Source organism: Hemicordylus capensis, chromosome 2 (genome assembly GCF_027244095.1).
Source record: "Hemicordylus capensis ecotype Gifberg chromosome 2, rHemCap1.1.pri, whole genome shotgun sequence".
In the NCBI taxonomy this organism is placed as follows: Eukaryota; Metazoa; Chordata; class Lepidosauria; order Squamata; family Cordylidae; genus Hemicordylus; species Hemicordylus capensis.
The window spans coordinates 269,384,094-269,411,744 of NC_069658.1; the positions used below are offsets into that span (position 1 = coordinate 269,384,094).

A 27,651-nucleotide genomic window follows, 5' to 3' on the forward strand; every position below is an offset into this window, starting at 1 on the left:
GGACCTAAAGGCCTTTGGAGGCCCCCCTCCCCCCGCCACAAGTTAAGCCTCATCCCCCTACACATACACACACTGTGACACACGCAGTATTTTTAACATGTGGGTTCTTGAGGACACAAACATCAATTGAACTCACAAGAATGTAATGTAAGAATATAAAGAGAGACAGGGCCTTTTCAGTTGTGGCCCCTCAGCTTTGGAACACCCTCCTTGAAGAGCTTCGCCATGCTCCTTCCCTCAATTTTCTTAAAAAACACCTTAAAACACACCTTTTAAAGAAGGCTTTTTAATGCTCGGTTATTATTTGGTTATATCTGGTAGGTTCTTTAGCTTTTTATAATTTTCAGTTTTAATTTGAATCTAATAACTGTGATTTTTAATCTGACTTTTCAAAAAGTTAATTTTATTACTTTTATTGTATCTTGTGTCTAAATGTTGTGAGCCACCCCGAGCAGTAGTGCACTTGAGGGGCGGGGTATAAATTTTTTATTAATTTATTATTATTATTATTATTATTATTATTATTATTATTATTATTATTATTACCACCAGATATATTTATGCAAATATGCATTAGCAGAAACATTTCAACATGCAATGTAACATATTCCCATACCACATATTTATTTTCCCACTCCCCCGCTGTCTCTAAAGCAGAGCTCACACTCAGCACTCGGTGCAGGTCACTATCACACTCAGACACACGGCGCAGTGGAGTCCAGTAGTGCAGCATGGCAGCCACATCACCTGGGACAGACTAAAGAGGATTTGGGGGGCCCCAGGGGGTGTGGAGGCCCTGGACTTCGGCCTGGAAGTCCAGGGCCTCCATAAGGGTAAGAGCACCTCTGCTTCCACTCCATGCATAATTTTATACACCTCTATCATGTCTCCCCTTAGTCATCTCTTTGCTGTAGTAAAGACCCCCAGATGCTGTAGCCTAGCCGCATAAGGAATGTGCTCCAGGCCCCTGATCATCTTGGTTGTCCTCTTCTGCACTGTTTCTAGTTCTACAATATCCTTCTTAAGATACGGTGACCAAAACTGTATGCAGTACTCCAGATGGGGCCGCACCATTATAATATTATAAGGGCATTATAATATTAGCAGTTTTATTTTCAACCCAATTCCTAATTAACCCTAGCATGGAATTGGCCTTTTTCATAGCTGCCGCACTAATGACACTTTCAACGAGCTGTCCACCACAACCCCAAGATCCCTTTCCTGGTCAGTCAACGACAGGCTGGAAGGTCCTCAAGGGACTCCTTCACATCAGAGGACGAAGCTGCCTATGGTTCTCCTGGTATGGGAGGTCCTGGTGGCATGGGCTTGTCCAGGATCTGAGTCTTCTCACCTTGTCCCATCTCTGAACTGTCCACCTCATTCCCCAGAAGGGTGGGGAGATGGATCTGGAGTCATGATGAATGGCCACTGAGGGAAACAGTTCTGGGAGTGGAGGAGCCCAGATAAAATAATAGTTGATCCCAGTCAGGCTGAGGGAGCAGTCTTGCTGTGTCACTGCTTCATCAAACACAGTTCCCTTTCCCAAGTGCCATGTCAAAAGCTACCAAAGCAGTGAAAACTGTGGGAAACACAGGATCTGGTGAACTTGAAAACCCAACGTCTTCCCAGAGGGATGGACCCAAAAGGCTTTCTCTATAACCATCTCCAATATTAACCCTATGTGTCAGTAAGTAGATGTGTGTCCCATTTACATACCAAAACAACGCTACTTCATAAATGTGAGGGATTCAGAACACTCAGCTAGTGACTACCTAGCAGATTTCCACATCATCAGGAGGGAAATAGACTCTTTAAAAGCCAGTTGTGTCTGTGCACAACAATGAGCTTTATGTCTATATAAACTGACAAGTCAAATTGTCCTCCCGAGCCCAATTCCCAGCATCATCACCATTTTGCTGTGATAGCTTGCCTCCTGCCTCTGCTGTCTAATGGCTGTGTCTGCCAAGAAGGGGTAGTCAGTATGATTAAAATAAGCATTAAGCGACTGGCTTGGTAATTAGCTTCTCTCTTGTTCTCTTTTCCTGTTTCCCCCCCATTAAGTATACCTCTGGTCTGCAAGAGGTCGACAGATTATTAGTTCATTGCCAATGTATAGAAATAACTTGAAATGTAATATCACATCCAAAATATGCCTTTATGGCTATATCTTAGAACATATGAAATGTCTTGCTGGATCACTGCATCTAATCCAGCATCCAGTGGCCAGTCAGCTGACTCTGGGAACCACAAAAGCAAGATATGAAGCAACAGCACTCCCCAATACTAGATTTCTAGCATCTAATATTCAGTGGTATTTTGAACATGGAAGTTCCATCTTCTGCCTCAGTAATATGCCCCATCACCATTTTCCACAACTGCATATATTTGGGTATATTTATATAGCTGCTGATTTTTACACATCCATCAACACAATGACCTTTTGTGGCAATTCTGAATCCCAGGATGATTTGATTGACCCAGGGAACTGTGCGTAACAGGTGGAACCACTGAAATGACCATATGTCCGAAATATACTGTGCTTCCTCAGTCCTCACAGCAGGGCAAGTTTTAAATCAAAATAAAATATAGAAACAAAAGTAAAAGGTCAAATGAAACCCAGTTCCTTTCTACCCAGAAATGTCACTTAGAATAATAATCGATGTAAACAGCTCTGGGTGACTCACACAAGGGAGTCCAATCAAACCACATGTGATGTACAGGGGAAAGAGGAGAACAATCATATTCACATGTGATCGTCTGAAACTACTCAATGTCTTAGGCATCCTCCCCAAAGTATTAACTTATTCACTTAAACTGCCATCACTTGCCTTCCCTCTCATTTGCCTTCATTTTCCCTCTCTGATATATGCATTTAGTTATTAATATTTATATTCTGCTCCTCCTCGAAGGTACGCTGAGTGCTTCACAACCCTGTGAAGTAGGTTAGGCTGAGAGATACATGACAGGCCTAGAGTCACCCAGTGAGCTTCACGGCTCTGTGGGCATTTGAACTTGGGTCTCCCTTGTCCTCGTTCAACACCCTAACCACTACACCATGCTTCTGTAGTGAAGATTACATGTCATCACATAGCCAAATTAGCTGGCTAATTTTAAGTGGTGCAGTGGGGAAATGCTTGACTAACAAGCAGAAGGTTGCCGGTTCGAATCCCCGCTAGTTCTATATTGGGCAGCGATATATTGGGCAGCGATAGAGGAAGATGCTGAAAGGCATCATCTCATACTGCGTGGAAGGAGGCAATGGTAAACCCCTCCTGTATTCTACCAAAGACAACCACAGGGCTCTGTGGGTGCCAGGAGTCAAAATCAACTCGACGGCACACTTTACCTTTACTTTTAATTTTATTTACTGATCCCCACATCACCTACTGAAACACTCCTTTTCCTTTATAACTGCTAGATACAGCAAAGAGAGACACCTCGGCTGGAGAAGTGGACAGAAGTTCTTCATGTGCCTGCCCTTTCCACCTCTGATTTGTCTGCACAGCAGCACTTGCTTGGAATTTTCCCTACCGTCATGCACCTGACTGATCTCCAGTCTATCTGTTCCCTTGCATTCCATCAGCACTTTTGGCCCTGTGCTGTCTTTCCAGAGACTTTCGCTGCCTTGCTTTTGTTTCAGCGGCCTGGCTCGGATTGAGCTGGTAACAAAGCTTTTCCTCTCAAACATGCACAAGGCTGGCTCTTAAGTGATTGCTTGCACTTTGTTTTTACTCTTAACGGAGACACGGTGTCTTTGCACTTTCCAGCAAAGGAGCTATTGGCATCTGTTGGAGGCTTGTTTACTTTGTTTAGCTTGTAGGGTGTTTGCATTTGCATGTCCTTGACAGCAAGTCATTGGCAACGAAGTTAGCAACAAGGAGCCGCTGACCAAAGACACATTGCTGATAAAGGGATTAATGATAGCGGGGTCTCAGAGGCCGCTTTCCCTTTGCCGGTGCTTGAGGCTGTTCTAGAGCTCAGGGGCTTCTCCTGAAAAGCTTCTTGAGATAAAGCTGGCTTGGAATTTGGGGGCACAAACATACATTGTACACCTACTAGTGGAGTATTTCATTTAAACACATGCAAAACCTCTGCTAAAAAAGGCAGAAATACAAAGGGCTTTTTAAAATATATATACGATGACTTCTAACGACAGAAGTAAGAGATGCTGAGGCTATTCCAACAATCAGGTGAAATCGGGTTAGGAGAGCCTAGCCCGATTTCGCCTGACCGTCTGAACCACCGGGCTCGCAGGTGAGTCGGGTGGTCTCCAGGTGGTTAACCCACCAAAGTAACCCTCCCCTTAAACCCGTTTTTTTTGCCCGTGAGTTGCCGCAGCGTGGCTCTGCACCGTGGCTACTCACAAGGAGACTCCCGACCGGGAGACTGAAAAGCATCGGGGGTCTCTCCAGCATTGCCTGCGCGCTCGCACAGGGCATGCTGAAGCTTTCGGGGGCTGTGCAGCCCCTGAACTCCCCAGCCCCGGCCGGCTTCGTGACACAGCCGGCAGTTGTGTGGGCAGCCACTGCAGCTGCCCAGAGCAGACTGTCTGCTCGTCTGCGGGGAGAGCGGGCTAAGCCAGTTCTCCCCGTAAACCCCCTAGAGGCTCTTCTCACTAATCGTGAGAAGAGCCCCACTAAGTTACACTGCAGCACCAGATAAGCTGGCACTGGTCACTCTAAGAAACATTCAGGCCAGGCCTACTTCCTTTATTCGGATAGCTAAGGGGCTCAGCAGCCACAGATCACCACCATGTGTTGACACTTCTTTCCTTGCCCAACTTGAACTTGCCTTCAGCCTCTGTAAATGGTCACTTCATGCATTCCTGCTTGAGCAGCAAGAGCCCACTGCTCACTTAGACACACAAACAGAAGGAACCACAGAGACGCTCTCAGTCTGGGCCATATAGATCCCCCCACAAGGGTGTTGCTCTGCAGAATACCCAAATTGTTATTATTCAATAACCAAGACTTCCATGAAGGGCAGAGTTAAGTCATGAGGTTATGACAGCCTAAATGACAAAATGCTGAACTGAACAAATGCTCACCTTCAGAGGTAAACACTTCAGTTTACCAGAATGGAATGAAGGGGACTGCATTGCCAGCATTCATTCATTCATTCATTCATTCATTTATTCAGTCTCTCTCTCTCTCTCTCTCTCTCTCTCTCTCTCTCTCTCTCTCTCTCTCTCATATATAGGACTCCTGTGCCCTTAATTACCATGACAAGCAGTAGCTAAACATGAGAAATCATTCCTGTACCGCCCAGAACTTGTGTTTTGGGCAGTACAGACATATGTTAAATAAACAAATGTTAAATAAATCAAGTGAGAATGAGGGGAAATTTTCACCTGTTGAATATCTGCCTGTCATTTAAGTGCTACAGGCACAATTGCCTTGCTGGGGGGGGGGATAGTAACAACCCTAATGGAAATGGAGGTATGTGTGCTTTCCGCCTGTCGGTGCAGGGCAGGCAAACTGCCCTGGAAGCCCATAATGATGAAGGGGACCAATGGATTGGATCCACACTGACTCTGTGTGTGTGTGTGTGTGTGTGTGTGTGTGTGTGTGTGTGTGTGGTGACATTTACACAAAAAGCAGCCATGGATGTGAAACAAACTTCATGTGGATCTTAGAAATCCTCCTCATTTCTCCCCTTACAGGCTTTCCTTGTTTTCAGAGCCCAAAGGCAGTTTCATATTCTCAAAGTTACAGGAGACCAAAGCATAGCACACTGTACTCCAGGTCATGTTGGCAATTTTTCTTTCAGACGAAAATCAATATAAAATAATTAGTTTAACAGAAAAATAATAGGGAGGGAGTCTTTGGGGGGGCAAATCACCGGCAGTTTAGAAACAGCTGTGACTTATATAGCTGATTCATTTTAATTTCCTGTGATAGGGTTCTTTATAGCCACTCTCTCACAATTATCTCGCCCTCTCAGTTCCAGAAGCTATTACTAATGGTGGCAAGGTCTGAGTTCCCCAATTATTTAATCCATTGGCCTTTTGTACAGTCACCAACCCAAGCATTGTCTAACTAAAGGGACTCATGGATTATCTGTTCTCTGAAGTCTCCTTTATCTTTTTTTGCTTTGGAAAGGAGGAGGTTGGGGGACGGAGAGGGAGAGAAAGCACACAAAATTATCTGAACAGAATTATCCTCAAAGCCCACCTTTAAAGAGTCTCTTTTCTATAGAGTCATGAAGCAGCCAGAACTACATGCTTCACATGCACCATAACAATGGCCTGCTAATCCAACAGAGGTAGGTGCCATGCATGGCAACCTCTACATCAGAAGAGGAGTCCTAGGAAACCAAGAGCCGGGGCGCAGCCACCAATGTGTGAACGGGTTCAAAGTACCCAGGCCACCAATGCTAGGGGCCACTGAAGCCCCCAGGGGGACATGGCTCCGGCTCCGGAAGAGCCCCGAACAAACCCCCCATGCCAAGGCTACTAAGAGCCCTAAGCGAGCACTTGCTCATCCTTTTCAGGTAGTGTTTGCTGTCTGAAAGCATCTATTCCCCTTTCTCTCCCTCCAGAGAGGGAGAGAATAAATGCTTTTAGGCAGCAAGCACTGCCTGAAATGACAGGGAAGGGCTGGCTTGGGCTCTTCGGAGCTCGAGGCCATGTCCCCTTTGCACATGACATCACAACGGGGGCGTGACCTTGAGCTCCAAAGAGCCCGAGCGAGACATTCCATGTCATTTCAGGCAGCGCTTTCTGCCTGGAAGCATCTATTCTCCCTTTCTCTCTATTCTCTATTATCTGTTCTCTGGATGGGCAAGCACTCGCTCATAGGTGGAGAGGGGATTTCTCTCAAGGCTCAGGCACGCCCCGTGCACGTGACATCATGTGCACGGGACACTGTCAGAGGGGCCGCTGGGCGTGGCTGGACCCAGGCCGCTGCTCGGCTGGCTCCGCGCCTGCCAGTAGCCTAACTGCAGGAGACTTACTCTTGGTACTGCCATTGGGGAAATCTTTCCTGCAAAGACCTCTACATAAGAGGACTCAAAGCTTCCTTTCTTAGCTGCTCCAAGAATATCTCCTCGTGAACTTCATCTCATGCAACTGCCTGCTCCTCCAAAAACCCCTCAGGCCTGACATCCTGTTTTCAACGGCTACTAGTTGGAGTGCTATAGGCCACCACCAGCCTCAAAGGTATGATGCCTCTGAGTACCAGTTGCAGGGGAGTAACAGCAGGAGAGAGGGCATGCCCTCAACTCCTGCCTGTAGGCTTCCAGTGGCAGCTGGTGGGCCACTGTGTGATACAGGATGCTGGACTAGATGGGCCTTGGGCCTGATCCAGCAGAGCTGTTCTTATGTTCAGGCCCAGAGGAGGCATCAGGGATAGCAAGAGACCTACCAATGTTACTGGAGAACACAACAGGGGGCTAGGCTTCTCAGGGAAGAGGGACCAAGAAGAAACAACTTCCCTGTAGCAGCATCTCAGCTCTCAACAGGCTTTTGGCCAGTATAAGAACACCATTCTCGGCTAACTGCTGTCCAGCCTAGGCCTTGCTAGCTAGCTTCAGATTTATCTCTAAAATCCATTGTATTCTGTCTTGGTTCCTAATGCCATGTCTGCCTCCTGCGATGTCCGTTTTTCACCACGTGATGCTCATGGCTGCCTGCCAACTACCGAATGCAGCATTTACCAGTTCTGCAGATGCTCTACACAACCTGATTCCCACCAATGATGGGAATCACTGGTGGAAATCTGTCCAGTGATGGAGCAGTCATCTGCTCCTCTGTGTTAGAGATGGAGTTCCAGTGCATCGACTTTTTGCACCATCCTAATGACCACTAGGGGCATTGGAAATAAAGACATTTAGTAAGGGTCTCCCTATCTGTCCCTACTCTTTGTCCCCTGATCTGACTCTTCAGCACTTCCTGTGCTCAGTCACAATCCTTCCTTTCTTCTTAGAGAGCAGATGGAAACATCTCTCTCTCTCTCTCTCTCTCTCTCCCCCCCTTACCTATTCATTATGTAGCCCTTTAGATTAGGAGTAGGTCTTTCCTATCCAAGTGTGCTTAACCAATAAATACTTAGTATTTAGTTCTACAAGAATCTCCATGTGTTTTCTTTAAATAGCTGCAACGAAACCATCCTCTGCTACGTACTCTGTACCTGGAGTGTGTGCTCTCTTCCTTAGTGCTCTGCTGTTTACCTTCTGGGGGTAAAATTAACAACCCCCAACACTCTGCAGATCCCAGCCTTGAGCAGGAGATCAGGGACCGTGTCCTTTCTTCTTTCCATTTTCAGCCTTGTACTGAAAAAAATGGGGGCTGCCAAGGACTGCCCCCCATCCTTGCACCCACTGCTTCTTTGCTTGCTACTGCCTCAATCTATGCCTGCCTGACCCCCCACCCCAACACTCCTCTTCCATTCCATTGTTCCGTTGCCTATGTGAGTCAACTGAAAGAGATATCTGTGTAGAACTGTGGCAACTAAATGCAAATAAAGAATACGTAAGACATGTCACCAGTCACATTGCTGCTACTGCTGTGCTTCTACAAAGGCCCTGAATGCATGACTCTGCCATCACACAGTGAAGGGAAGCTCACGGCCAACTAAGAAACTGATGGGCCCTCTCTCCCAAATCAGCATCTGTCTCAGAAAAAGTGCATTAAAATATTAGATACTGTGATGACACCAATATATTGTGCCAAATTACCAGGACATGAAGTCCCCAGTACATTACCTAGTATTCAGGCAGTGGCAAAATACTGTGTGAAAGGATCATCTCACCGTATTTACAGCTTAGGCTCACAAGAACTAACAAAGCAAAGAATTGCATTGAAAAGCACATTTCAAGCCGATTCAATTTTCAGATTCAGGCAGCATGCATAATTTGGCTGTACCTCAGAGAAGCAGATGAGCTTTTGAACCCTTTTCTGCATCAAACACCTCAGTCTGAAAATATGAGGAGTCTGCCACTTTTCAAAAGCACTGGCTGAGGAAGGGCCATTGCATGAATATGGATAGATGTGCCCTGGTAGCAATGATGCATGGCTGAGAATGGGAGATTTTCAGAGGACTTCTTTATGCAGAAATATCCTCATCTAGGAAGCATGGCTGCACAGTCGTATGAATGATTCTGTAGAATTGCCTAGAAAACCCACAGACACTGGAGAGGAAGGCCTTACCAGCAGCACTCTAAGATGTCCTGAGTCAACTGCAGCTATAGAGAAAAACAAGAAGCTGTGCTCGGGAAGGTTGTATAACTCAGGACCTCAGCACACAAGAAGTAAGGCTTTAAAAGATGTGTGTGTGTGTGTGTTTAACAGAGTACGAGCAGTACCATGGCTAGAATAGAAAGTGCAATAAGAAAATGACTAACACATCCACAGAAACAGAATTCACATGGAAATGATGGTGCATTGCTGGGTTTATAAAGCTAATCAACTTGGCAAGACTTCAGAGTGGAAGAACTATTTTAGAATAAGATGGGAATTATTTATACAATTTTGGAACACGTGTATTGGGATCTAACAGTCATTTATTATTATTTTTCTATTATTATTTAGAAATGGATTTCTAAACTCTGCCTCCCATGTTGACTTATGTAGTTGTAATACTTTAGATAACATCTCTGTTCAAAATGATAGATTGTAATTGTTTGTACCTTTAAAAAAAATTAAGTAAATAACATTTCAAAGTACAGATTGCAAGAGGACCTAAATCATAACAAGAGCCCCACAAAGATATTCTTTGTGTGCTCCAGTTTATATTGCCGCATTTGAAAACAATGAATTGCTAGGTTTAATCAATGGGCTAGTTAATATTAATCTCTCTTTTTTTGACATATAAACATATTTGTACACACATTTATGTGATTATTTTTTATTTACAGTTCTATAATGGAAAGGATCTAAACATGTAAGCAATATCTACTGGCAGATGTTGCATTAAATTGTCTTAGATCCAGGACTCCAAGAATGATCAAACAGCCCTACCTTCCCATCCCATATTTCTGCACAGATGCAATGGTCCACAAAGTGATGTGCAAAGAGAGAAGTTTGTTCATATGAATTCTTTTACATATTGACATTTGGTGTTATGTCAGTTCACATTAATCATCTGTTTGAATAATGTTTATTATTTGTCCATGTTTTGCAGATTTGTATACAGTGGTAGAAACCCCACTGATTTTTTATGAACACCATTCTAAATTATGGGAGTACAGTCTCTGTTTTCCCATTTACTGAAATAGAAATGACACAGTGAGAAGCTTTGTGAAAAACCACTGAAGATCCGACATGTTTTGAAGTGAGAATCGTTTGCCCTCCCACTCCAAATGAGAAACTCTGCAGTCTGGAGTTCTCTTGTCACCGGTACAATACTTTACTGTCTGGGGTATCTTCACTTAGGACAGACAGTATACAAACAGTGACACAAAGCCAAACAGACATAAATGTCCAAAGTGGTATATGAGACAGGTGGCTCACAATGGGGGAAACATTACGGCTATCACCACAGAGAAGATATAGTACCTGAATGATTCCTTAGTAGGCTATGGGAAAACTTGGATGGAAGAGAGCAAGGTTCAGATACCACTCAGCCATGAATTTCTTAGATCACATACTATTTTACAGAGTTGCTATAGAGTATGGAATGGAATAGGCCCATATGTATTGACAAGCTCTTGGATGAAGCATATCATGCAAATGTGATAGATGAATGGGTGGGATGGATGATTTTTGTTGGCAATGTAATCTCTTTAGGATACTTAGCAGAAAAGTATGTTTCTGTTTCCATGTTTGCCCTTTAAGCCCTCATCAAACTCCTTTCTGTGGGAAGTGGATTGGCCATTTTTAAAAAAGAAGTCCTTTGTGATTTTTTAAAATTCTTTTTTAAAGGTCTGTGTGATATGTTATGATGGTGGGGCTGTTTCCGTGCTTTTAATTCTTAGGTTTTGGGTTTTTTACTATTACTATAATCATTTATGTATCACTTTTCATTTTTAAAAAATTCTCAAAGCAGTTTACATAGAAGAAGAAGAAGAAGAAGAAGAAAATTGTTCCCTATCCCCAAAGGTCTCATAGTCTAAAAAGAAACACAAGGCAGACACCAGCAACAGCCACTGGAGGGATGCTGTGCTGAGGTTGATTTTTTAAAAAAAAATTTAAGTCTTGTAAGCTATCTTGAGTGTGATTCTATTGTAGAATTTAAGATATAAATCAGAGCAAATACATATATTAACAAATCCAAACACGTGATACAATCCTTCCACAGCAGCAAATTATTTAAGGGATGGTTGTAAGGATGTTCAGCTTTCTTCCATAAGGACCCAGTCACATAAGTACTGTATAGATAGTTTACAAATATCCATATTCTAGGAAATCATAACATTATGAAAGTCAACAGTCACTGATAACCAAAAATGGTTTAGGTACTGAAAAGCCATTGGGGAGGCGGAAAGGAAAGAATATGCATTTCTGGGTTTTGCCTCCTCAATCAGGAAAACTATTTTCAAGGAGGGCTGGCTTCAGAGCCAGTGAGGTGTGACAGTTAAAGCTCAAGCAAATCATTTTACCAGCCACTGAAATGTTCAGAGTGTTTGGAAATAAGCTTATGAATGCACTTCTGTTCACCAGTTAGGCCGCTTGACTGAAATGGAAGCCAGAAAGCTGCTAAGTCTCATGCCAAGCCACTTCCTACATTCCCCCCAAATTGAAAATGATTCCTAATAGGTATTCCTGTGCAGCCAAAATGGTTTAGCATAATGCGCTGAATGAGATCGCTAAGTCAAAATATCTTTCCCTAAGTGATTTTCTTGCAGTGTCTCTGAATGTCAGAGGGAAAAAGGAGGATGTCGCATGCTGAATACCATTGCCGGTTTAAAAGTTTTACACTGAATAATTCATACATGGGATGAGCTTTACTTCCATGTATAATACAGAAAGGCTCAGCAATAGTAATGATATTAGACTTTGTTCTTTGACTTATTTGAAATTGAGATCCATTTTGATGGCAGAATGACAGCAAAGCACCATTATGTTTGTACTGCTCTCTATAGTTTGTCGAGATCAGGAATGGCCAACAGATATGCTTCAGGGCCACTCAGACTTTCAGGCACTAGTTTAGGGGCTATGCAATATGAATCTCATGGATGGTCAGTCTCTGTAATACAATTAACATCAACAAGCAATAGGAGGATCATAGGTATAGAACACATGCTAAGGTAGTATGAGGTCTTCAGTTCTGTAGGAAAGAACATACTTCCTGGAAGATACACCTAAAAACACTGGTAGTGGTTGTGAATGAGACAGAAATAAGGCACAATATATATATCAAATATTGTGAACAAAATGTTTCACCTACCCTGAGTTGCCACCCGCTGGCCATCCCTTGTCTAGCTCTACAGGACCCAAGGTGTGAAGCATCCTCCATGGAAAGTTGCTAAGACTAAGAGTACAATACCCATTCTAAACTCTCTTACATTGTTCATAGCAGTTATGTCAATGGGGAGAGATCGAAATAGACACCCAAGTTAATAAGAACTTTTCCAGAACTGCATCTCTCTCTCTCTCTCTCTCTGTCTCTCTCTATCTCTCTCATGCAGTCCACATTATAGAACAACAAACCTCAGACAGAAGTATAACCTCACAAATAGCAAATAGTAACAGCAGCCCTGTGGAGGAGTCTACAAACTTGACAGCCTGGAAATTGAGAGTTACAAAGGAGGGCCAACCATTTGGGGGTTTTCATCTTGCTGTCTGCTTGTGGAGGGTGTTCCCACAAATATCCCTATGAAATGTGTTCCCCTTTGGGCCATTTTTGAGCGATAACACAAAGAGCAAAGGGGAGTGAACAGGTTTGCTTCCCTGCAGCCACATACCACCCCTCGACTTCAGTGCTCCACCGGCATCTGTACAGCATATATTCTTCAACATGCCCTTACTCAGTATCTTCTTTAGCCTGCTTGCAACCCCAACTGGCTTCTGTTTTGCTGCCATTTTTAGAAATTGCTTTCTTCGAGAAACAGCAAACTTGTCAGTCAACCAGATTTGGTGAAGTGAAGATATCACTGAGAGCAGGTTTATGGGCAGTGCCCTCACTCAGAATAACTTTGTCCATTATGACCTCATCATCAAATCAAATATGACTAGCTACATAACCATCTCACAGTTGTTAGGAAAAGGAACTTGTTCTTTTTTAAATAATAGAAATATACTGTATATAATGCTGAAGCAGTGGCCAGGTGGGCCTGTAGACAGCAATGAACTGGCATGAAAATGTAGGTTTTGGAGGTTTACCAGGAAGCTTTCCCTCCTGAAATCCTCTTTTCTGTGTCAAAACCTGAGAAAATGTGGCACAGCACTACTTTGCATCCTGTTGGTGCTTCATGATCATGATCTCTGTCATCCTTAGCATGCAAAAATGTAAAGACACTGAGCAGGATCCAGACTAGTGGAAGAACATTTTGTAAGGATGTTGCACAAAAGAAAGGTTATTTCACTAGTGAAAGATGTTGCACTACTTCGAGGTACCACTTGCATAACCTTCTTCTGTTAACAAAAGTCCTTTTCTTCCACAAATGGGTGTGCAATGTTGTATAGCGGGGCAAACCACTTAGAAAAGTGTATTTTCTCAACATATGTTAGTGCAATGTTCATCTGAATCCTGCTCACTGTTTAGAGCATGAACCTTACTGGGTGCAATTATGATCTCCTATAAGTCAAAGACAATGCTCTCATTTATTTTAATGGGACAAGATTTACCCCAGATTTATTGTAACCATCTTTTTTTAAACAGAAAACATGGTAGCACTCATAATCAAAAGTTGCACTTTATCTGGGTCAACTTCAGATCAATTTAAGTGTTAATACTGAAAACTACAACAGCAATTTAAATAATACAGCAAAAAGGTTTTTGTGCTCAGACATACCTCATCATAGATGTTGTCATTTCTGCTGAAGTCGCCAGCCTTCCTTGGAAGTATGTGGACATGGACATGCTAAAAATTGAAACAAAGTTTAAATATTTTTAAAAACCCACAGAATAATGTTGATTAGCACCAACTTCCCATGAAAGAGACAGACTGATTTCTGTCTTGAGATATTTTTGCTGTGATTCAATTATTGAACATTGGCTCCCATGGAATTTACTTCTGAGAAAAACAACCACCACAGTTCACCTCTTCTTTAGTTCAGTATGAAAGTACACAGAAAGGGAGGAGGAGAAGAAAAGAGATTAAAACTCCACCATATGTGAAAGATTTGAGAGAAAGTTAAGAGGCACTGTGGAATGATTAGAAGGTGTCAATCAGAGTTGCAATTAACTCTTTGAAACGACAATAAATCACACAGCTGACTGTCAAGACTTTGAAAAGGACAAGTACCAAAAAACCTCCCAACATGGATTTGTACAAACAGATTTCAATAAGCAAGATTGCTTGGAGTGGGATATGGTAGAAAACTGATTTGACAGCAGGGATGGCTTTTTCAGAGAGCTCTCAGCAAAGTGCTCTCCCTGACCCCCTTCTACTTGGGTGGGCCCTGAGAAACCCATCTCACCACACAAAGGCCATGAACACTAGGTGATTTCAGGGATCAGCAGTGGGCCCTTCTGAGAGGCTTGGGACCTTCACAACTCCTCTGTGGTTCCATGCCCAGACAACAGTCCTGGTTGACAGAAGTCTATGGAGACTAGAGGAAATTATGAATGGATCAAGGTCCATCTTGTCCAGCATTCTAATAGCACACAGTCAGATCCTACTGAGTTCAAAAGCAGGGCATGAAATCTTCCATTATTTGTTTATAGAATCTGGTACTGTATTTAGAACTAAAGTTGTGGGAGTGGAGAGAAGAGGAAGAGGAGAAGCAGCAGCATAACCTTCATGCTCTCTGCTCGTATATCCTCCCAGACACTAGGAAAAAATCAATAGAGGTCACAATACCATTGTGATGAGAACCCACATGAGATGTACACTAGGAAAAATAAGCACCACTGGAATTTACAGAATCTTCCAGACAGGTGTGGCCAACTTGCTTTTCAGCATAGGAGCCAACAGGCAGTAATTAATAAGCATAATAGGTTATCTCAGTTAACCTATGAACATGAGGGATGCCAGGCCACAACTGGCACACAAGTTGCTCCTAGCCTGTCGCATACTTATTCTGGAAATGTTAATCCTAAATGTAAAATAACTTCCATTCCACTGATCAAGAAGTGTCAAGAAAGGGCTCTTTCTCTCTCACACACACTCTCTCACACACTCACTCACCCCAGAGCACTAATAAAAGGAAGGACGAGAAACAGATGAACAAAAGAGCAGCTTTCCAAATAGCCACCAGTGGGCACTTTCCTACAGGTCAGATGATACTTGGGCTAGTCAGCTTGGTAGAGAATGGGGGCAAGGGCATTGAAGGGCAAAGTATCCACTGGTAGAATAGGATTAAGCATGATGCTGAGGAAAAGGCTAGTTCAAGCTATATCGCTGCCTGGCCGGGGGGGTGGGGGGATAATTTTGCTGCACTTGTTCTGCATTGTGTATATGTATGTCCATCTCTCCTCAGGATATTACCTAACAGCAGACTCTGTCCCCTGATTCATGAGTGAATGGACTGCAGTGAAGTAGCTGTAACTAGGAAAACCATGGAGACTGAAGGGAGTGACAGGATATATATAAATACCCACTGCCCCAGATCCTGTTAGACAAAGGTTCTGGAACAGGATTGTTCTTGAATTCGGGAGCCTTTTGAACTTTTTGTATACCAGCGCCCCAGGGGGCTGCTGTACTTGCTATTTAGGGCTTGGCTGGCCCTGGCTGGAGGTGACAGTTTGGCAAGAGTATTTCTGACAATGTCTTTGTTCTATCAGCAGCAAACAAGGCCTTCGCTGTGCTATAAAATCAAAGGTCAAAAAAAGTCCATCCTCATAGTTCATTATTTTAAAAAGCTAATGTATATCCCTTACTGTGCAAAGTTCAGTTTTCAAGGACCATGCATTCATTGGAATATAAAGAAATCTCAGCTGGGGTGAACTTAATGAGGTACTCTAAACAGCTGTCTTAGCTTTTCCAAGACACCCTACAATGAGCAAGCCCAATAATTTAGTATTTGTTATTATTAGTGTCCACAGTTTTTGGTATAACCCGAGATTCTTTTTTTTTAGGTTAAAAATTGGTTTTTTTGAGTAATACATCAGTGATAGTGTTCTGATAGTGTATTATACTAATACATCACAAGAGCGATAGTGCTCTTATGATGTATTAGCGCAATACATCATCCAAGCATCATTGCCCTTATGATATATTGCTCAAAACCACAATGCAAGCTGAAAAAATGGCCGTTGGTACCACTGGACCCTCGTCTACACACTCATTTGGAAAATTAAGGGTTCGTTGAAGGGATCGTGCTATAGCGACTGTGGTAGTAAAACTAAAAGCTTCGGAGAAACCTTTCCATTTATCATTTACCCCATACATAGGGAAATGATGAAAACAATGAGATGTAAGCAGACTGTGTGCAGGAATGCAGCCGTAGTTAAGTTCAAAACCCTGAGAGCAATGTCAGTTTCTTTTCCATGTGCCCAGACTGAAGCAGTGGACTTTCACAGATAGATTATCTGTCAGCAGATTCGGATTCTGGGCCAGTTTTAGTTGTGCTTCCATCCTTGAATCCTTGATTTGTTTTAGTGCAAGAACCTAGGTGGTTTTGAGGGTGTGTTTTTACTCATGGATCAATGTGCTGCAGGGTTACATGTTAAAGTTACATAAACTATAGAGCTGGTTAAGATGAATGTTGATCAACACAGGTGTCACACCAAGAGGGCACCTGCCCTGACATCACTGCAGGATATCCTGACATGCTGTCAGGCAAGGTGTAGAAAGGTTGCAAAGGGCCCTGATTCAAAAAGGGAATATGGGCCCTGGGCCTTCTCAGATCATATCTATCTATCTATCTATCTTTCTATATTCATACACACACATATACACACACACAAAACACACACACACCCATATCTTTGCAACATTTTCGGCACACCCTTTCTCTCACTCCTATTCAAATATCACACACTCTGCAAGCACGTAGACTCTTTCACACACACATTTGTGCACATTTACCTGGCTCATAAACAATTTTTAAACAAACATACCTCTGCTTGAAGCCAATATGAGTCCTCTAGTCATGAGTCAGCACATGCCAATAAGTAAGGGAGGTGAGAAGGTGAAAGCAAAGATTAAGCTGTTGCTCAGCCATTGGCAGCTATTCCAGCGAATAGCAGTCATTCCAGCCAGTAAGAAAAAAGAGGAAGTTACAGGGACAGAGATGAGGGACTGGAGGAAGCTCCCTGCCTCAGAGGATTCCTTTGAGTTGCCTGTAAGTTTGGGCTTAGATACTAGATACTTGTTTGTTTGTTTGTTTGTTTGTTGGGAGGGAGCGCAGTCCCTCCCTCCTCTCTCTACTCAGACTGACAGGCTTCGTGTGGAACAGAAGGTGATCCAAAATACTTGTTTGTTTTTAAAAAATATTTATACCCCACCCCTCCAGTACACTAGTGCTTGGACAGCTCACAACATTAATAAAATAGATACAATAGGAAGTAAAAGATTAATCAAATTGAACAAGTTAAAAGACAAAACCTTTTAAAACCCCATTTGCAATTTAACACTTTTAAAGTTTCAAATTAAAAGTTATTGATAAAAAGCTAAAAATTAAGAACTAAAAACTAAATCCTACCAGATATAAGCAGCAGATAAAACATTTAAAAGCCTCTTTTTAAAGATGTGTTTTCAATTGTGGTTTTTTTAAAACACTGAGGGAGGGAGCATGACAAAGCTCTTCCAGGAGGGTGTTCCAAATCCAAGGGGCCACAACCGAAAAGGCCCTGTCTCTAGTCCTCACCAACTGGATCTCTGTTAATGGCAGGGCCATAAGCAGGGCCTGAGATGCTGGGTAGAGGGCCCTGGCAGGTTCATGTGGGTGAATGCAGTCCAAAAGGTAACCTGGCCCCAAGCAATGTAGGACTTTCAAAGTCACTGAAGGAGCCACAGGGTGGATGTAACACTCATGAAACGACTTGCACCCATGAGCATCTGAAGGTTCTGAACTTTCAGCTGAAGGGGCCAGCTGAAGCTTCTGAAGCTTCTTCAAGAGCAGTGCCAAATAGAGTGTGTTGCAGTAGTCCAATTTTGATGTTACCAAAGTATGAATGACTGAGGTCAGGTGTGACTTCTCCAAGTAGGGTTGCAATCAGCGTACGACAACTTGCAACCCAAGTTTCAGACTTTGTCTTTCGGGGGGAATGTAACCCTGTCCAAGTCCAGATTTACCTTACTACTCGGATGATCAGTTTTACCAACCCAGAGCACTTTGTCTTATCTGGATTAGGTTTCGGCTTGTTTGCCCCTTTCCAGCCCAGAAGAGCCTCCAAACCCCGGTTCAGAGCATTCACTGCCACCCTGGTGTCTGCTGACTTAAAAGATAGGTAGAGCTGGGTGTCATCCACATATTGATGGCACCGCAGACCTATCCCATAAGTTTCATGTATATATTAAACAGCATGAGGACAGAATACAATCAACAGAATCACACTTCCTCTTTCTATCTCCTGGCCTAGGTCATCCTCCAGGGTAACCAAGGCAGTTTTTATCCTGTATCAAGGCCAGAAGCCAGACTTGAAAGGATCTAAGTAATCAGATTCATCCAGGGTTATCTGGAACTGATATGCCACGTTGCCAATGCACATTCTATGCAAACTGAATATCCATTTCACAAACTGAACATTCACTGCAAAAGGCCTTAGATCTAACCCTATGAAAGAAAAGCGAGGGGGGTGATAATGTATATGTTAGATAATGTTAAGTTTCATTGACTCAAGATGTCTCTGGCCCTAAAAAGAGAAATACAAACATTGTGCCCATTGTTATTGCTTAAATGGCACAACATTTACCTTGGCATATGGACCACTTAGAATCTGCGAAGACACTTTCATGGTTTGTTCACCTTTACTGTTGGCATTAAGTTTTTATAGAATGCAACGTGGCGTAACAAAATCCATCTATTCTATTTAAACAACAAATGGGTTGTGGGTTTTTGTGGATTCCTTTTTGTTTTTGAATCCATGTACCCTCCATCAATAAAAACAGCAGGTGTTTGATTGCAGAGATCCCACGGCTTTGGTTTTTTTCTAAGGTTATGGAGAGAACGTACATAATAAGTTGAATTCTCCCTACTGTTCATGTAATAGAACCAAGCAGGAACAGCAAGAGGCAATTACATCTCAAGTGGTTTCCTTTTCTTTTGCTTTCTTGAGGAAAATAAGGGTGAAAACAGCAGTGTGGAGTCATGGGTGCCATGCAGAGACAAACATCTGGGAAAAGCAAACTTATGCCACTTTCTAATTTGCCTTCCAATTTAGCAGCCTACAAGGAGGCACTTTATTCCTGCTCCAATTGTTTCAATTCAATAAGGCCTATTTGTCGGAAGGCACATAATCACACACTCAACTTGAAGCATGGCAGCCTTGCCAAAGGAGGGAAGAATCACCAACAAATCCTCTCCTGCCAACATCGCTTTGTAAAGGTTGTTGTAAAGGCCTTTCTGTACAGAAAGGCAAAGATGGGATAGGGGAAGCATAACCTCCTTTCTAGAGCTCCTATCCTCATTCCTGGCAGTTACTCTGCAAGGTCTCAGGCAAAAGATTTTCCCCAGCCCTGCATAGCGATGGGGGCGAATTCACAATTGGGGAAGTTCTAAGTACAAACTTGCTCAGTTTGAAAAGCCTCACCCTGTTTCATCAGACCCAGAACCCATTGATTTTGGATTTGTTCAAAATGGGCTCCAACTCTGCCATTAGTCAGTCCTCTTGACAGTTTCCTCCCACATTTCAGGCAAAGGTCCTCTTATGTTTGGGATGAGGGGCATTAAGGAGAGCTCACTAGTGATGAAAGGCCTTTCTGGCTGGGAAATGAGGCTCCTGATCTTGCTCAGGAGCATCATGACTTAATGGACAGCATGGGATTTGTAGTTTCCCCTCTTCCTGGAAATGGCACTGCTGAGCATTTTCAGAAGCCACATTTCCAATTACAAACAGCCTTTCCTGAATCGAGTAAGCCATCACCCTTCTAAAAGATCCATGTTTTTGCTTGAAGGGGAGGGGGAGGGAACTGGCACGGGGAAGAAAGCATGTTTTACTCATTTGTGGGGTTTGTAGCAGTCTCAGGAAAAGCTAAAAACAAAACACCAACCCAAATATTGTTTGAGTGCACTAAGACTTGTCACCTGAAATCCTTTAACTAGAATTGCTATATATTGATGCTAGGACGTTACAAAGCATGTACTTTACCAGTGAACTATGGTCTATCCCAAAAGCTTTCCAGTGATTCTTCACTTAAAAGATGCTCCTACTTGTTTTGAGGGCAAATTTTGTTCACTTGTCACTGGCCTCATTCACATGTAACGTGAAGCCGGAGGTTGGTAGTTGATGTTTCAAGCCATGATTCACATAACAGAGGTTTGTCCACCTGCAGGTCGACAACTTCTGTTTTTAGGGAAAGGGAGCCCCTCCCTCTTCCTGGTCTGCTGAGGCTGCATCCCAGCAGGCTCCATAGTGCTAGTGTTGCCAAGTTGTGGTAAGGCATCAGCACATTTCCAGGGTGGCAGCCGTTGGCCACTATCTTCAAAGGGGCATAAGCACTATCTTGCTTTTTTTGAATGGTCCGTCCACCCTTGGCAAGGAACGGGCATTTAAATCCCTATAAATGCCATGCCTTTAAAGCCCTTCTCCTGATAGCAATTGCAGGGGCAGATCTATACTCTCAGTGAAATTTCCCGGGTTTGGACCAGCATTGTGCCGTATGCAGATCTGCTACTGCAGGGAATCGCAGGAGAGGAGAACCCTAATTTCAAGTGACCCCGGAAGAGTAGGATCACTGTTACGGGCAAAAACAAAGATGGACATGTTCAAATGGGCAGACAAGCTAGCAGAGGGCATTCTTTGACAGCTTCTTCACAGCAGTCACCAAGGCAGGGAAAGCTGTTGCCGGGGTACTTGTCCCCGTGGCTTGCTTATATAGAGCAACTTGGTTGGGTGATATCTGCCATCCCCATTCTCATGGTCTGACACTCATGTGGGAGAACGGTCTTTGGGAGAAGGAGATTGTCATAACACATTATTAGTGATTCTGCCCAACACTCCAAAGACAGTTCTTCTTATGAGTTGTGAAGGGGTATCCCATGGCCTTACATTCTCATGAGTGAGCAGTTCACTCAGGTAGGAGTGTGCACAAAACCAGCTGGCTGGGTTCAGTTCGAGAATGAACTGGACTTGAACCTGACCGAGCCAGTTTGGTTTTGCCCCCCTTGAAAAACCCCATCCCAGTTCAGTTTGGCTTGGGGGGGTGTCATTTTTTAAAATTTTTAAATTTACTTATCCCCTTTGGGAGGTTTCTTCAAGGCTGGGGGGGGCTCCTCAGAGGGGCCCCCTCCCCTGCCAGCCTCTGTTATGCCTTAAATCACCCGGTTCAGGAGGTCTTTGGCCCTTTCCTGGCCTTTCTCCCATCACAGTGGCCATTTTGGAGGCCGCCATGCATGCACAATGGGCCTCTGCATGGCCTGGGTCATGACCAAGCCCAGCTGACTAAATGCCACTACTTAGCCTGAAGTGATTACAGAGGTGCCCCTAGGGAATTTTGGAGCCTGGACTGAAGATTCTTTGGCATCCCCCCCTCACCTGCCACGTTGCTGAAGCCCCACTCCCACAAATTAAGCATTATCCCCTTTTATACAGATACATACACACACACATACACACCATGACAAACACAGTATTTTCAACATGTGGGTTCTGGAGGGCACAAACAGCAATTGAAATCACAAGAATGCAAGAATATAAAAACAGGTATATTTATGCAGATATGCATTCGTAGAAACATTTCAACACTCAATTTAACATATTCCCATCCCACATATTTCCTTCCCCACTCTGTCTCTAAAGCACAGGTCATAATCACACTCGGCTGCCCAGTGCAGTGAGGCCCAGTGTAGACCACACCACCTAGGACAGACTAAAGAGGATTTGGAGGCACCAGGATTGTGGAGGCCCTGGACCTTGGCCCCGAAGTCCAAGAGTAAGAGTGCCACTGAGTGATTGTCAGCTGAACCCATGAGCCAGTCCCAGCAGGCCTGTGGAGTGTTGCCTCAGAGAATGGCCATCAGCCTGAGCAACTCATCACTATGAGTAGCAGTAGCAGCCTCCTCTTGCCTTGGCTTATTTCACCCTGTCTCACTTTGTTTGACTGTCTTTTCTGGTACTTGACCAAAGCCATCATAGTGTTGTCAAATCCTCTGGGGCACTGAATTTTGCAGTTGGAAAACCAATTGAAGAAAGCCCCAAATAAGAAGTTTCTTCAACACAAATAACAAATGCTTTTAGGTAGAGAGCATGAATATTACCATGACAAATAGAGTAATTTGGTACTCCCTGTTTCTCATAGCACATCAATTTGTTATTCCTAATTATATGGCTGCAGTAGTTCTGTTAGGAGATTCCTGCTCTCTATAAGTGATTGGACATAATACGCCTCTATAGACAGTCAGATATGTAGTAGAAAGTACTGTAATCTGCTACCACACAGAAGTATCATCAACAGTGATGTGTTGGAAAGTTCAAGAGGTTGCAAAGGGTCTTCCATATCTGGGACTTCTCCACATATGGCTCTATATAGAGGTGTGCATTCATTTTATGATGAATGGAAAATTAAACCAAATCAGGCCTGTTTGGTCCAGTGTCCATTTGCCATGAAGTGACTGAGTCAAATAGCATAAAAGTCATTCAGCCCATTTGAGCTTGTTTGTTTTCATGATACAGCAGGCAGAGGGCTGACCTTATAGCAACAAAGAGTGACAGACAGTCTTTCCCCCGTGTTCTTTAAACTCTTCTGAAAATTTAAAAGGAATGCTACAGCTCCTTCTGACAGCTGCCTCCTGGTGGCCACCATGGTTTTTTCCACAGTACCCCAGACTGGTGCAACATCTGGGGCATTGTCGGGTGGGGGGAGACGTGGATGCTGGTAGGAGCTCTGATGCTTCTTTTACACTTTAAAACCAGGAAAATCATGCCCTCGACACTGCCCCTCCTTCATTTCAAACATGTTTGAAGGAACAAAACTGAGGACAATGTTGTGATGAAATGAACAGTAATTTTACAAACTCATGATGAATGAATGCTCAAACAGTGAACATTGATGGCATACTCAGCTCTCCCCAAATCCTTGCACACTCCTACTTCACACATAGCATACAGCAGTGATGGGCAGAAGGCTAACACTGCTGCCTGTTTGCTCACCTGTGGCAGGTGAGGGCAGCAGTGAGGATGAGTTGGAGAAGCAGCTGCTGTCCTGTAGATACTAAATAAGTGAGGGGTGTGGAGGAGGGGCCTACAGGTGGTGTGATACCTCAGAAAAACCTGGAGTTGGGTCTGAGTGGACCATGTTACATCTAACTGTGGTTTGCAAAAAAGAAGGAAGGTTAGACTAGCTAGTCCTTTCTCTGATCCAGCAAAGCGTTTCTTAAGGAAAACTGTATGCTCAGGACCATTGAGTACATATCAATTATTCCTTGAAGCATCTTGAATATGCACTGCTGCTTCGTAAAGTTGAAACACATGATAGGACCTTAGGGATTATAGGGTGTGTGTGTGGGGAGGGGGGGGTAGATAACTCAAGACCGTGGAAACTTGTGCACAGGAATTGTATCTGATAGTACACAGTTGCACTCGGCATTTGACAGTCTCTGACAGCTGGCATTCAGTAGCAGTCAGTACTTGACAATATTTGATAACTGAATGTGCAGTTGCTCTCAGTATCTGAGAATGTCTGACATGAAACCATCAACATTTGACAACAAATGACATCTGCCATGAAACAGCAGCCAGTACATGACAATGTTTGACATACAAACATTTGATAGAGTCTGACAACATACATGCAGTAGCAACACATGTTTGACATAATTTGTGCTGGCTTGCAATAGAATTTAGTAGATTATATATTAAAATCATTCATTCACTTTGTCAAGAGAAAACAGTGAATTTTTGATGCAATATTTTTAAAATCAAAATCTGATGTTTTAGATTAGAATGTGAGAAAAATATTAAACAGGTTTTGAAATTTTGCAAACTTTCAGTACAGCATTACATTCTAGGCTTGTGCCCAAAACGTTTCAGAGGCCATTATGAAGGCCTCCGAAATGTTTCGGCTCCGGGGGCCATTTCGGCGCTTTGGCACTGGCGGGGGTAGTTCTTTAAGGGTGGGGGAGGGTGCACTCACCCCTCCCACCACATTTCCCCCACCAGCGCTCCATTATTTCTAAGCCCCTCGGGGTGGCAGCATTCCTCCCTGCCACCCCATTGTAGTCATTGGCCGGAAGTAGCAAGTGCGCATGTGCCCATCGCATGCGCACACACGCCCGTACGCCATGCACACGTGTGCACGCAACCAGTCCATGAACTGGTTCGGTTGAACTGAACAATGGTCAGTTGAACTGATTGAGCGTTCCGTTCAATCAGACCAAGTTGAACCAGTTCAACCACTTCAACAGACTGAGGGCCTATGCTTGCAAAGGGGAATCTGGTGAGGAACCCTGGTGCTCCCCAGCCCCCACCAGTAGCGCAACCTGCATGGCGGCAGCACAGCTGGGGGAGAACGCTGGGGTTTAGAAGAGCTATCAGTGGCATCAGTAGTACGATGCCCTCTCACTGCCCCGTTGGCTGTCTTTTTAAAGGCAGGATTCCCCTTTGTTGTAAAGAGGGATCCTCACCAGCTTCCCCTTTACAAGTATAGCCCCTTGAACCGTCAAACCAGTTTGAACCAGTTTGAGTTCAAACCAGTCAAACCGGGCCAGTTTAAATCGAAACTGGTTCAAGATGAACTGGTTCTGGACACCACTGGCTACAGATGTGCATCACAACCAGTAGCCCTCTAGTATTCATGCATATAGTTGGATCAGGACCAAGAAGTTGAAGTTTTATTTATTATTGCTAATGTATGTATTACTTTAGTTGAACAAGAGCTTTAAAATCCACAGCTGATCACTATAATTAATGTGAGATGATCCCACTGGTTTTGTACATTGTTCTTAATAAGCATCAACTCCCTGCACAGATATAAACTAAAATAATTTAAGAGTGGTGATTGGGCTGGTTGATTAAGCTGCATTAAAGGAATAAGATTCTGGTTGAAGTGATCTTAGATATTCACATTGAGATATGAACATGTTGTAATTCCTAAAGGGAAGCTAGAAAGGTTTGCGTTGCATATTCATTCAATAGTTTTCATATGCTTAGTTTACAGTCATGATTAATACTGCACAGCCAGCTTTTTAGAAATGGTAGCCACATATTAACACACCTATGCAGTGAGCCACTTATGAAACTTGAGAAAAAGTTTGTGATATTATAGCAATGGAATATGCTATTCAAAAGGGAAAAGTTGAAGGACTTTTAAGAAGTCCCACTAAGTGTGTGTAAATTCTGTTTCTAATAGCTCTCTCAAATGTACCAATCTAGATTATGATTCTCCAAGTGTGAGACATAAGCAATTGCTAATTCCTCTCCCAAATCATATGCAGGGTATTTCCTTTTTCTCTCTAAAATAATTTTATAATGGAGTCTCACCGTGATTTAAAAAAAAAATTATTTTGATGCTTTAGAAATGTTCAAGAGGCAAAGGCTCCTTTCCAGGACCTGCAAGCTCATGGCACCTTCATTTAGTAAAGCCAGTAAATTAAGTTAGAAATTGTGGCCATTATGATGTCACCAAAAAGCTCTGTATCAGGGCTGTTGCAGATTCATAAGCAGCCCCAATGTTGTGAAAGCAGCGCTACCACAGTTTTCTCTAATGTGGCAAATGGGAAAAGCTGCAGTAATGCTGCTTGCACAACCACTGGTTTTCAACAGTGTCAGGGCTGCATGTAAAAGCGCAGCAGCCTCAGGGCAAAACATTGTGGCAACATCATGCTGCACATCATGTCAGCCTCTAATATTTGGATATCAGATTATTAATATTTACATGCAGCTTTTCAACAACAACCAAAAAGATTTCAAAGCAGTTTGCATAGAAAAAAAGAAAAAGAAAATGGCCCCTTGTACCAACAACTCTCACAAAGTAATCACAAGAGAGATATCAATGTCATAAACTGTAGGGGCACTATGCTATGTTTATTTATCATCCTGCTACATAGAGTATCACAACTTTAAAAGATGCATTATGGCTCATTTAGCAGGGTTTATGTTCCTAAAGATCATGTGCCTAAAGGCAAACATCAAAATTCATCATATGCAACCTGTAGGATCAAGTGATAATGCCTTTCCTGGATTGTGCTACATCCGATTTGGTGGTGGGAGATAGAGGTTGCATATATCTCTTATGAATGTTTTTTAAAAAGTGAAACAGCATGTCATAAAGAATGCTAAACACCAGGGTATTTTAAAAATGTGCAACCAGACACAAAACATGAAGTCTGGGGAGCAGAGGCGGGGAGTGCAGTTCTAAAAGCACATGTATGCAGTTCAAAAATTCAAGTCATGCACATGTTGTATTGTGATAGATGATGTAAAAAGTGATTGATAACAATGAGAAAAGTGAGTAATCCAGACTCCTCTAGAATGCAGGCCTTCATCAAGCACACTAATTTCCCCTCCTCCACTTCCCGCAGACCCCACTGCTACCCCACACTGTCTTCACCCGTGAATACAACATTTTTCTCAATAGTGGTGTTGAATTCCTAGTTCTGAGGATTTTCTCCAACTCTATGGGGCTTCTAAATGTCATGGAATGTGACTCTAGACAACAAAGCATGTGTGCACAAGGCAAGAGCTTGAAATCCCTCCTGGAGTATCCAGAAACCCCATCCAGAAATCCCTCCTGGAGTATCACTAACTCCCCCATACCCTCCCATCTGTGCTCTTCATGTTTACAAGTGTTTGTCTGAAGAGGTGAAAGCCATATGTGTGTTAGTGAGTGCTTCGTTGATCTGCAGCCTGGGATGAAGACCATGAAGAGTGTGGGTGGGAGGGTGAGTGATGCGTCGGAGGGTGGGACTTCCATTCCTGCTTTGCACACTGTAACAATGCACAGCATATCCATTAAGTGAAATAAAGTCAGGGTAGGGCTAAGGAAAATGCACAGGTGTGTGTGGTAGCAGTGCATGTTACATGTAGGAATTACACTCACAGACCATTGTGCAGTTCTAAATTTTCCTTTTAAAAAGCCCAGCTATACTCTTTGAAAAGAATAGAGAAAGGAGAGAAGGCAGTAGTCAGAGGTCCTCAGGCAGAGAGAAAGGGAGGAAGCAGAGGCCAAGGGAAAGAACGGTGGGGCAAAGCCATCCAGATGGGCATATGGGGCTGCACTCAGCTATGGTCCAACTTTATGGCCACATTTTGGTGGTCAATTCACATGTCAAATATACAGAAACTAGGGATTAGGTATATGCAAACAGGTTTCATGTCGAACATGTTCGATGTTGAACCTGTTCGGTTCGACCGTTCAGGGTCGAACCCAACCATCCCCTGTTCAGTCTGACCCTGGACCAAACACCCCCCGACTGTTTGGGGGGTTCGCGGACTTTAAAAAAAATAAAATTATTTATTTACTTACCCCCTTCGGGGGAATTGTTGGAGGCAGTGGCAGGGTGTGTGT

The 27,651-nt window shown here is 43.4% G+C and overlaps 1 protein-coding gene across 1 annotated transcript in view; it reads right to left on the reverse strand.

Annotated features, from left to right (window-relative positions):
• LOC128345635 (bis(5'-adenosyl)-triphosphatase-like) overlaps positions 1-27,651 on the reverse strand; it is a gene marked incomplete at its 5' end in the record, with an annotated part of 348,887 nt that overhangs the window by 208,681 nt on the left and 112,555 nt on the right. Inside the window, one exon of the mRNA XM_053297885.1 lies at positions 13,894-13,962. Coding sequence (XP_053153860.1) covers positions 13,894-13,962 — 69 coding nt within the window. The remainder of the gene's footprint in view (positions 1-13,893; positions 13,963-27,651) is intronic.